The 11657-nt window shown below is 42.3% G+C and overlaps 1 protein-coding gene across 5 annotated transcripts in view; it reads left to right on the forward strand.

Annotated features, from left to right (window-relative positions):
• The first annotated feature begins 316 nt into the window (after positions 1–316).
• Positions 317–11657, forward strand: part of LOC137878199 (BAH and coiled-coil domain-containing protein 1) — a 61471-nt gene continuing 50130 nt past the window's right edge. For 4 of the 5 annotated variants that reach the window (XM_068718388.1, XM_068718393.1, XM_068718392.1 and 1 more), the window contains exons 1-2: positions 317–524; positions 3576–3899. In XM_068718388.1, the coding sequence (XP_068574489.1) occupies positions 3728–3899 (172 nt within the window). In that variant the 5' untranslated portion in view covers positions 317–524; positions 3576–3727. Of the gene's footprint in view, positions 525–3492; positions 3900–11657 lie in introns of those variants that run through there. The other variant, XM_068718389.1, reaches the window with a different exon arrangement.

Here is an 11657-nt window from a genome sequence, read left to right on the forward strand (position 1 = left end):
TGTAGATCTTGTATTAGGCTCCCCTGTTCATTTTAGGCTGTGCTCATGCTGCACTGAGCTCTTTTGTACGTGATTTAAACCATCCCGTGCTTTAAATCTGGCGCTTCTCTCTCTGTTTAGCATTGCCAGTCACCACACCATTGGCCTCCTCTGCCGGCCAATCAGAACCTTCCGTATCTCCGGGCGGGCGGCACGAGCTAATTAACATGCAGGTATCCGACCAATGGGAGGCGTGTTTACCCTGCCCCGAGACGCGAGGTACGCAGTTGCACCGGGAGAGAAACCGCTGCTCGGAGATCCGAGCCACGATCCAGCCAGGCCGGAAGCCCTAGTCCCACTGCTTCCATAGACTGAACCAGCAGGCTACTGCACAGCCTCAGATGGGAATATTGTAGGATTTCACTCTAGCCACATGGTTCATTTCAGATTTTGATTTTAAATGGGCGTCGCACTTGGCCTTGCTCCTTCCCACCTTGTGTTTTGTGATCATATAATTTATTGTTATGCAAGGATTTAACACACCCGTAAGTAGTCATTTTATATTTTTTTTAAATGAATAAAATATTTTAAGGCCTGTGTCTTCGTTGTGAGATGGCAGAGGCTGTATTCTAGTCCAAAATGCTTTATGTGACATGCTGCTCATTATTCACAGTGCAGTGCTATAATTTATTAAAAAAAATAACATAACAGGATGTGTGAGGTGTATCCTACGTGGAATTAATCGATGATTTAATGCATTGGGCTGACAAAATAAATAAATAACCTTAAATTGTTACGATTATATATTATTATTACTACTGATATGGCTTCTACTATTATTATTATTATTATTATTATTATTATTATTATTACTGTTAATAGTTTAATTATAATTTGGAGCTGGGAGAATTTTTGTAATTAGATTAACGATGTAATTATTGATCGACGACTTATTCGCATGTTGTTTTGTTTTTAATTATCCTAAAAGCGTACAGGCTATTTTTGCAATTGGCCAATATTTAACAGTATCAAATATATTGTTTTAAAAAATATAGGCTATAGCTTACTTTTGTTAACCAGTCGGTGGGGTGCCGAGTGTGGGTTTTAGTCCGGTTGCAGTAAACTCTAAACGGATATGTAGCATTGAGAGACCGGGAGGCGTGTTTCTACTCGGCCGACTGAGGGGCACTCCAAGCCTGCCTGCTCTGCCGCGGAGCGCCGCCTGTCTCTCACAGCGATCCGACCTATACAGCGTAATTTGATTTATTATCTGCGTTTCTTCTTTCGATTGGACTCCGTAAATGCAATTGACAGCTGCTTAATTAATTGCATTAGGGGCGTCGATCATTTGAACGGTTAAAAAAAAACAATTCTAGTGTAATATTGGTGGTGAGGGGGGAATCCGCACATCGGACGCTGGAATGAAAGGAAACAACCGCGTGTGTTTACTGTAGTTAAATTCATACGAATGTGCATTTCGAACATTTTTACAAAGTAGTAGTGTCTTCACGGTGTCGGTGATGTAGAATAAATTTACTCCGAGGTTGTGAGTGGACATACAGAGTGAGCTGAACGCAACAGCATGGCGAGGGGGAAGGTAATGGCTGACTGCAAGGCACTTTCTCAGTATGGAGACAAAGGCAGTCCTGCTGACGGGCGGCCATTCACCTTGGATCTCTACACAGCCTTCGAAACTGAAGCTTCTGCTATGATGTGTGCAACAACAAGACTTCTTAAACGTTTACAAGTTAAAGAACCCCACATGCATGCACACACATTAACACAGGAAGCCTCAATGGATGAGATTTTAGTCCCAGGGACCTTCGTATGGAGGGATTGTATTGTTGTTGATGTGGCACTGAATTGAAGGCTCGGCTGTAACTGGCTACATGGGGAGATAATAGTGCTGAGAGTGAAATAGCATATATGATATGCCACTCTTACACATTGTAGAATTACGATTTTTTTTTTGTAATTTAATATAGGGTACTATTATGCTTTTATTTAACTGGGTACTCCCTGCAACGCCTCGAGAAACCCTGAATGAACCCCAAATTAAGATTATTTAATGTAAAACTACACATATAGCCTACTGTATTAGGAAAATCCAGTTCTGTAAGATTTATTTATTTATTTACTTTCTAATTTGGACCTATAAAATTTAGCTGCCTTCTGTTTGCCTGCTTTGTTTTTAATTACAGCCATCACTGAGGCACATGAAATGAGCTGTCACGTTTAGATGATTGTTGTAAAGACAAAAACGTATCTTTTAACAGTAAAATTTAAGTTTAATTTATTCGAATGTTTTTTTCCCCCTTCCCATCTCTACTACATAATGTTATTTTTGTGGCATGGCAGAGGATGTAGACTATAATGTATTTACAACTCCATTTGATTACCTGACCTGAAATAGGTCAAGGCAGATGAAGACAGTGAGAGTGCAGTTATTCACACGCACACACAAACACACACACTCACACAAACGAGTGCACGTAAACGCACACACACACACACACACACACACACACACCGATAGAGAGAGTCCATGTCTTTCAGGAGCTGATGCATCTCTGTTAAGGAGCGGTATTTAATTTTATTGTTATTTTAAATATCATGCCTCTTTCTTGATGATTTGTTTCTAAACTTCATAAACTGACAGTACAGGTTCATTCTTGTGCTAATTGGTCGATGCATGATATATTTTTGCAATTGCCAGTTTTATGATAAACTGGGTTATTTTGTAGTTTGCAGATGGTGCAAAATATAATCTAATTGGTGAATTTATGACACTTTTTAAGATCACTGTAGTGTAAAACTGGAAAATAGTGAGGTGTAATGAGAGCTGCAGGTTATGGAGGCAGAAAAACGCCTGTATCAATCCGAGACAATAGGACGAGCAGGAGCAGGCAGCCAGCGTTGTTCACCTTGAGATGAAGGCTTCCATCATTTTAACGCACCCCAAACAGGACAACACATTTCCTCCTCTAACACAGCTATGAGGCGTTTGTAGTGTGTTGCATTAATCACGATTTCATTAAAAATATATAACATAATATTGCATGTTAATAAGCTTTCCATGGTTTTAGGAGAGAGTGACAGCTGGCAACTGCTGACGTGGTAGTCGAATGAATTGTTTGAATACAATATTGTAGGGTATGAGCATTGTTGAAAAAAAATTACATATACAGCTGCAATGTGTCAGTCTGCTAGTTGTGCCTGTGTCTGTGGAATATGAAGTGCTCTTCTCCATATGATGCATATTAGGCCTATAGGCTGTCCCAGCCAGGCTGATCAATAGAGCTGAATGTGAGCCAGGCTCAGTGGGCTTTTGGACGCCTCTCTGGTCGTTCCCATCTGCGGTGACTTGTTTTGCACCATCAATTTGAGGTAGAGATGGGTGATTTCAGCTATATGCAAGAGAAGCCTTGATATGACAGAAAGGTATTACAGCGAAATTCATTGGAGCGGTACTAATGATTTGTTTTCTCTCACATTTTTCACTGCACTGTCAGTCTTTTTTTGCATCGCGTCTTTCTTAACCGGGCTTCCCATTTTTCCTCGATAATGAAAATTGCTTTGGATTTCTCTTTTGACAGAAACGATGATCGGGGGCTACGTTTTTGGCTGGGGAAGCCTGCGATCGACTGAATGCAACACATAGATCTGAAGGAAAGGATTATTATATGGGTTGCATTTGATTTTCCTGACCTGCCCTATCCGGATTTCGGATTACTCAACATTCTTCGGAATGGAAGGACGGGATTTCGCTGCCCCGGCGCACCTCCTATCAGAGCGGGGCACCCTGGTGCACCGAGCCGCCTCTCGGATCGCTCCCTCGGGCCACGGCTCTGTACAGCACGGCGGTCACTTCACGCCGGGGAAATACTACCCCTCGCACATACCGATGGCTCCCCACTCAGGTTAGTCAAACATGCACGGAGGTTTTTGTCTAATAAGCATGTAGCGACTACAATATTTGTCTTCATCAATATGTATATACCTTAAAGCTGGCTGTTGTTTCAAATGCTCTTTATGTTGCGCTCTAACGCATGTGCATTTATTAATGTGAGTGATGGGCTATGGCCTGTATGTGTGGTGTAGCAAAGCAGATTGTTTTTTGCACAAAAGAAAAGACTAGATCGGGGCTTTCTGTTTAAAACGGCTGATCAGGTGTGGCTGTTGACAGAGTTTCCCTATTCAAATATCAGCTAATAAATCAGCTGGAATTTGATTAAGGCTGTATCAGGAATTTTGATTAAGCTGAATCAACATTTATAGCTTAAATATATAATAGGTAATAAAGACATCTTAGTTAAACAAATAGCCATTTGATAGGTAAATGCCACGGTATTTAAAAATGGCATTTAAGATCTGTTTTAGTTTGCACATATAGGAAGTTGGACAGAGCACACTGGCACTGGTTTCCTACTGGCTCTGGGGCTGAATCTGAAATGAGATTTTGTCACTTCACGTTAAATTGATACGTGTCACACCAGTGCAATCGCTCAACCAAAAATAACCAAAAAAAAACAGGGCCATACCTAGAGCTATATAGCACGTGAAAAAGCTGACTGAACAGGTCTGCGTGGGTTTACATTGTATGGTGATTGTAGGAAGAAAAGCCATAGTAGAAACCTTCTATATTGGGCTTCAAAGTGTCGAAGTGCAAATGTGTTCACAGTGTATGCATCATGTTTAACAAGTGACTTATGTCCAATGTCCAAATGTGCACCTATAATACAATGAATAGGCTACACACATTTGGGTCCAGATACAACAGCCAGAATTTATAATTCAGCTCAAAGACAGCTGAACAGAATAATCTATAACAGCTGATATATTTTGAAAGTGTGGGTGTGGACTATTGTACAACAACCCTTCAAAACAAAAAACCTTGAATCTTGTAATGTTGGAGTTTTTTTATTTATGATATTTTCTGTGGCAATATATGCACCAGCTCATATTGGATTCAATGAAATATATAACGGTCTTTCTAATTTTGAAAAGACAAAAAAAGAAAAAAATAATTATTTCACATGTTAATGGAATTGATCAGAACCTATTGTTGCTTTTAATTTTCTCCACCAATGTAAAACAAAGGAGATTTAAATAAGTCACAACAGTGGCGTATTGATTGCATCAAACAGTTCACTTCTGAAACCATTTGTCTTGACATAAATGTTAATGTGGCTTCTAAGAAACACAGGTTTATGATGCAGTGGCTGAGGAATCGTGGGTCACTGGAAAGCAAGGAATATTTAGCCCTTTTGAATTATTATATGCAACATATATCAGCTAAAATGATATGGGCTCAGTGTAGGTGGTTGTTGTAGGCGGTTGAATACAGCATCAAAGTCACCACTGCCAATTTTTTTTTGTATTCTGTATTCTGCATTCCATTTTATTTGTTTATTTGTTTTTTAATATCTAATTGAACTCTTACTGTATAGAGGCAGAATTGTGGTAGGCCAACCAAATATATTTTTTTCAAATTCATTGTGTTTTATAAAGATTCTGAATTCAATTGCAAAAAAATCATGCTAAACATGAGCTTTAATTAGTCATTCAGGAGAATTCATGGGCACTGTTCACCATTCATCTCTCACCATTCATGCTTGCGTTTGGCAGCACACACACACACACTCACACACACACACACACTCTTCCTGCATCTGTATGTTTATTTTTTTCTTTTGAATGTTTTGAGAGCATGAAGAGCAATGCTGGTTACAGGGTACAGGTGCTCCCAGATTGGGTGTTTCTGTTGTATTATTGTGGCGCACCAACTCGAAGACCGACCCTCCAAATGTCATCACTGTTCAATGAGCAGCAAAGGTGGTTTATTGTTCTCCTCAGCCTTGTCAGTAACAGATGGGCGTGACTGGAGAGAAGTCTATCTAATATCCCCAAGATCTGGTAAATGACTTCATTCTTTATATTTCAGGTACTTTATTGAATTAACATGGATTTAAATTCACATTATATCTTAGTGCCCTCTAGGCGCTGTTAGAATTATTTTGCGATTGTGCTCCGCTGATGTACCACCTTTGATTTATTATCTTAATAATATTTGAAAATGTCAAGCATATCATAACGCAAATAGATGGATGAGACATGAAGCATAATTCACAAGTATTCATGACATATATTTTTGAAGATGGTAATTCATCAAAACAGCACACAATGCAAATTTGACATGATTTTTATCTTTTTACATTCCTTAGATTTGATATAGTAGAAAACTAAATCAATCAAAGAATCTAAAAAAAAATATTTTTTGCAATTAATTTATTCTCAGCAGTTAATGTAAGTTAAATCTGTATTTTTTTTCAGTCCGTTTACTCAAATGAATACTGGCCAGTCTCACTGTGTAAGAGCAGTCAAATGCTCATAGGTTGTCTGACCAAACTGCCCCTAGACTGTTGTTTGTCTTGACAGGGCAGGTCATTAGTGTCCCTTCAAGTGTCCCGTATGCTAGCAACATTAGCACAACTGAGCATGTTGTTTGCTGAGTGTGTTGGATCTCTTCAGTTTTTTCTGCTCTTTCCCCCTGGGGACTAACGTGCACACTGGTTCACATGAATACTTTACAAAGAGCATGAATATTTCAGGGTTGATGTAAAAATGCATTCAGAGGCAGGTTTCTGATGTGGCTCCTTGAAAGGGCTCCTCTGACTTTGCAGAGGTATTTATTGTGGGGGCTCCCTTCGCCCTCGCTGCTGAAAAGAGTGATGGCGGTTGCAACACCCTGCCTTGGCATTGTTCCTTGCCGGGTTACAGAACTACAACATATTTTTGGGAGGAAATCTCCTTTCTTTCTTCCGCACATACTGGTGAGTTTAGTTGCAATCAGGCAACAACAGACACACGCGTTCCTACCTTCTTCCTCGCTGAAGCGTGTTAACTTGGAACCGGTAGAGATTCTGTCATGTGTGCATTTGCCTCTGTCCAGCTTCACCTTCTACAAGCCATTCATTTGTAATGCATGTCAGGTGGTCGATTTATAGTTTGTGCTTGCACTGTGTTCTGGGGATGTGACATAGGAGCAACTTCTCTTTGTGTGTTTGCTGATACACCGAGACAAAGACCTACAAACTCATCTAATGTCGTTTAATTGAGCCAGTCCATTTACAAGGACTTTGAAATAGGAATTTTATCTCCCGCTGGCTCGAGCACAGAGTTGGAGACGGTCTTCACTTGGCTGTGAGGTTTGGATTCAGATGTTGGATAGTGTCAAAGCAGGAGACACAGTGGAGCTGTCTTTACTGCTGGCATTTATGGCTGGGGGCTCATCTTTCAGCCATATTGTTCTGATCAGTGTGCTCTGGCTGAGGTGTGGCTGTGTGAAAGCAGCAGGGGTTCAGAGGCTGTCCATGGCTGAGCTCTGCTCTAAACACCCCATGTAATCAAAGGTCATATTTGTGTCATCTCGCTCGCTCGGCCTCCCCTTCCTTTGCATCTCTGCTGTCTCCCTTTCCATACGCTGTCCTCTCTCTCCTCCCCTCTATTTCTCCGGCTCCTTTCTTTCCAGCAGGAAGACCCTTGTGTCTGGGAAGCGGTGGTCTTCCTGCCACCTCTGTTTTAGCCACCCTCCCCTGCCCCGGGCCATTGTTGCAGACCCCAGCTTTGTGTGTGTTTTTACGGCTGCTGTTAAAGATAAAAAAAACAGTCCCTTCCACCCATTTTATTGTTTTCTGGTAGGATGTCCCTGTCATTCCCTTAGTTTTTATGTCCTAGCTGGATATCCGAGAAGCTTCCCCCTTCAAAGGTTAGCTATGCCGTCTGCCTTCTCCCATTTTTTTTTCTCCAAAGGGGAATAAATAACTTTACTGAGACTTTTATTGAACGTCTCATTGCTGGAATATCCCATGGGTCTGTGGTTGTTGAGAAGACGCTTCAAAGACAAACACAGGTGTTTGGTGGAGTTAGCAAAGGGCTGGTTACAACCAGGGTCTTTAAAAGAATAAACCTCAGTGAGTGGGCTATTTGTGAGAAGGGTGGCTTCTTCTTCTCAACCTTGTAGCTCTTGTCTTGAGAACACTCACAGTTCGTACTCTTCTTCCCTATAGATAGATAAATAGACAGATAATGATGGAAAAAAACAAACGGTACTTAGCAACATACAAAACTTATCGACAATAGCTTGAATAATGAGAGGGTTTTACTGCACATGTATAGGCTTAGATGTGTGCTGTGGACATGTTGGTGATTTGGTGAAAGAATTCAAGAGGTGAGTCTGAGTGAAAATATAACGGATAATTTGAGTTACCCATGTTAAATATTACATTAAAAGCTGTTTTTATCCAGGGGCCACAGTGACAGGATGAGGGTGTCAGGCCAAGTGCCATTTGACTAGGGCCTCGCACGCTCCCTCTCTCTTTCGCCCCGGCTCTGAAAAACAGAGTGAAAACCTTGGACTGTTGTCAGGCTCGTTTGTGGATTGTTGTGAGATGACATGGTTCAGACGCGATGTCACAGCGGTCCCCCTGAATGGTGGAGGTGTTACTTGGCATCCTACACCTGGCTGAAATAGCACCTTGCCCGGTGCCTCCGCCATCTGTCCCCCTTCCCCCGACGCTCCCACTGGAAGCCCAAATGACTTGCAAGGGCAGTCAATTGCTTGGAAAGGGTAAGTCCCTTGCATATTTCCAAATACCTTTGGTTACAAGAGTAGAATGTTCTCGCCATGTTTCGAATGGATTCGGGCATCAGTGTCATTCTGCCTTTTGTTGTCGCTGTTAGATCATCATACCAGGTGTCCAATAACCAGTCGTCAACAATAAGTAACAGCATCTGAAATTCATTTCACTCAGGTTACTTAAGTGACAAATTTGATGAATTTCTTTTCTTTCTTGCTCATCAGAAAATGTCCACAGAAAATAAAGGCTTAGGTTGAGTGGTCTGGCATTTCAAGAGGAATTTGGCTAGTGAGTGGCCATGCTGCCCCTGAGACGGGCTTTTCAAACAGACCGCCACCCACACTACACCGTGTGGCATGGTGCCACAGAGCCCTCGCCTCGAGCATGGGGCGTGTACGCAGGACAAACACAAAGGAGACCCACGGGTGAGAGTGACGGGCAGGGTAATACCTTCCTGTATTAGATTTCAGAGCGTTGGATTTCAAAACCTTCCCATCTACTTTTACACTGAACATGAGGAAGTGAGAAGTTGCATTAAGAATCCAACGAGGCTTTGGAAGTCTTTTGTTCACTTCCCATGACAAACACACACACAAAAAAATAGCTGCACTGAAAATGTATTGTTGCAAGATTGAATAGACTGATACATTCGCCCAAAGTCAACCACTGCTGTTTTGTTTGTGATTTGGATCTCAGTTTGGCTCTTTTTCTCATTCTTTCTGTCTCCCCCCTTGTTCTCCCTCCCTCTGCCAGTATCAGGCTGCCTCTCATCAGGCAGCCCCAGGCCCACCTCATCGCATGGCCGTATTGCATGTGACAGCTGTTACACATTATTAACGGCTCAAGCAGAAAATCCAGATTACTTGTTTTTTAATTTAAATTTTATTATTGTAATCGGTCAGTGAAAAGAACAAAAAAGGGCCGTTGCCCTATTGTTGTTCGCAGATTTGTGGTCAGTGACAATAGTGTAGGAGCGTGTGTGTGGTTATGTTTGGGTGGGTGGGTTTTCTTTTCCGTGTGTGCACTAGGCTGTGTTCTCCAGACACCCCCCACTAGAGCCGAGGCACCCTGCGGTTGGCTGTGAGGCCCAGACAGGTGCGTGGTTAACCCTCTAACGTCTGAGTCTGTCCCTTCTGGATCTGCCGCTAGTGCTCCTGGCAGGATTTCATGCTTGTGATGCAGCTTGTGTAGCGGTCCCACTTTTTTTAACTGTGCACCTTTTCTCTGCACATAAGAGGAGTTTTGAAAAATTACAATTTTTCATCTGTCAGATGACAGTTTAGCTATAGGTGCAAGTCCACTTTTAAAATTCTTCAAAAGAATTTGATACATTTTCTTTTGCAGCACTAACATGTTGGTAATGTATGGGAATCGTATTAAAAGGTAAATAGTTTAACAACTTAGCAGTTGATCCTGTACAGCACTTTCTTTTTGTTTACCTTTATGTCTTTAGGCTTCCCCATTTCAAACAGCTGACTATGATCCATAAATTTAGACGGTATGGGGTGGAGGTGTAGGACTGAGAGCAGATAAACTCAAATATGGCCCATGATTTTGACAACTGTCGGCGGGAACAGCGGGCAGTGGTGACACAGTACCAAACAATGAAGTGTGCAACTAAATATATGCAGAGATGTTCCATTAAATATACATGCAGCATGCCTCTCAAGAATGTGTCAGCCCTTTTGTGAAAAAAAACCCAACAAAGATTAGCATCAGGAATTCCATTTTAATAAGTCTCTTGGGACCGTCCAACCAGCTGCCTGGTCCTCAATACAACGGGAACTTGTTGCTCTCACTCTTTCTCATTTTTTTAAATACTCCAACTCTCTTGAATGGATTTCCTGTGCTCCTTCTGACATTGATTAATACAAAAAACATTCTCTCCCTCCCCCTTCTGTTTTATTTGTCAAATCACTTGTTTTTACACCACAATTTCTTTCATGTTCTCTCTTTGATTATCCATGCATATACCATGTCTCTGCCCCCCCACCCTTCCCATATTCACACACACACCTCCCCCCTTCTCTTGTATATTCATTGTCCATGTTTTCTAGAGTCTCTGCCCTCCACCTCTTTCTACAGTTTGTTTTGGCCCCTCTGCCTGGTGTGACCACTAGGCTACACTGCCTCCTCTCTCTGACACAGTATGTGTCCTGAGGATATGGGGCAAATGACTGGCTCCTCAGCAACAGATGTGTGTTTGTCTGCTGGTGCTGCATGCATTAGCTTTCTCTGCTTGCCACGCACGCCCGGCCACTGACCTACCCTCTGTGGGGGAAGGGGACTGAGAGAGTTTCTGTCTGTGCGCGAGAAAGAGACAGACAGGCCGAGAGAAAGGGAGGAGAGCAGCAGCAAGAGTAGATGCACGCTGTCACATGCTGTCATACACTTACTGGTGCATTACGAGCAGACGCACTCAAAGACACAGACACACGCACAAACACTGGCACGTCATACACACACACATCTTGCTTCCCAGGAGGCCGTGGGGCCAGTGGGACAGAGCGAGCTTGAGAGTCTGGTTCGTCTGTTTACATCTAATTATAGAAACAGGACTATTTCTGCAACCGCTGCTCCGGCTTTTTTATATTCTTACGAGAGAGGGCGAGAGAGAAGTGAGAGAGAGAGAGAGAAGTGAGAGAGAGAGAGAGAAGTGAGAGAGAGAGAGAGAGAGAGAGAGAGAGAGAGAGAGAGAGAGAGAGAGAGAGAAAAAAAACAAAGCTTTGACAGCCTTTTCTCACAATGGTGAATGGTTATCTCATCCCCTCAGCGCTGCTACAGTCTACAGGCTCTCAGTACAGTACAACAGCAGGCAGAGGGGGAGGGGGAGAGCGTCTTGTATCGTATTCTCTCATCCTCATGTAACATGAATGTGCAAATTTACGAGAAGCGAGCAAAGGCAAACAAGGCGATATATTTTCCCCATTAGCCTCGCTGATGCATTCAGTTCACAATGAGAAAAGCATAAAGAGAATAATTTCTTCACCCCTGTCCTGGGGGCTCCGGCTTCGACCCGGCAGAAAGTGCGGTCCATCA

Source organism: Cebidichthys violaceus, unplaced genomic scaffold, assembly GCF_023349555.1.
Source record: "Cebidichthys violaceus isolate CVI_PGR_0920_01 unplaced genomic scaffold, fCebVio1.0.p SCAF_23, whole genome shotgun sequence".
Lineage (NCBI taxonomy): Eukaryota > Metazoa > Chordata > Actinopteri > Perciformes > Stichaeidae > Cebidichthys > Cebidichthys violaceus.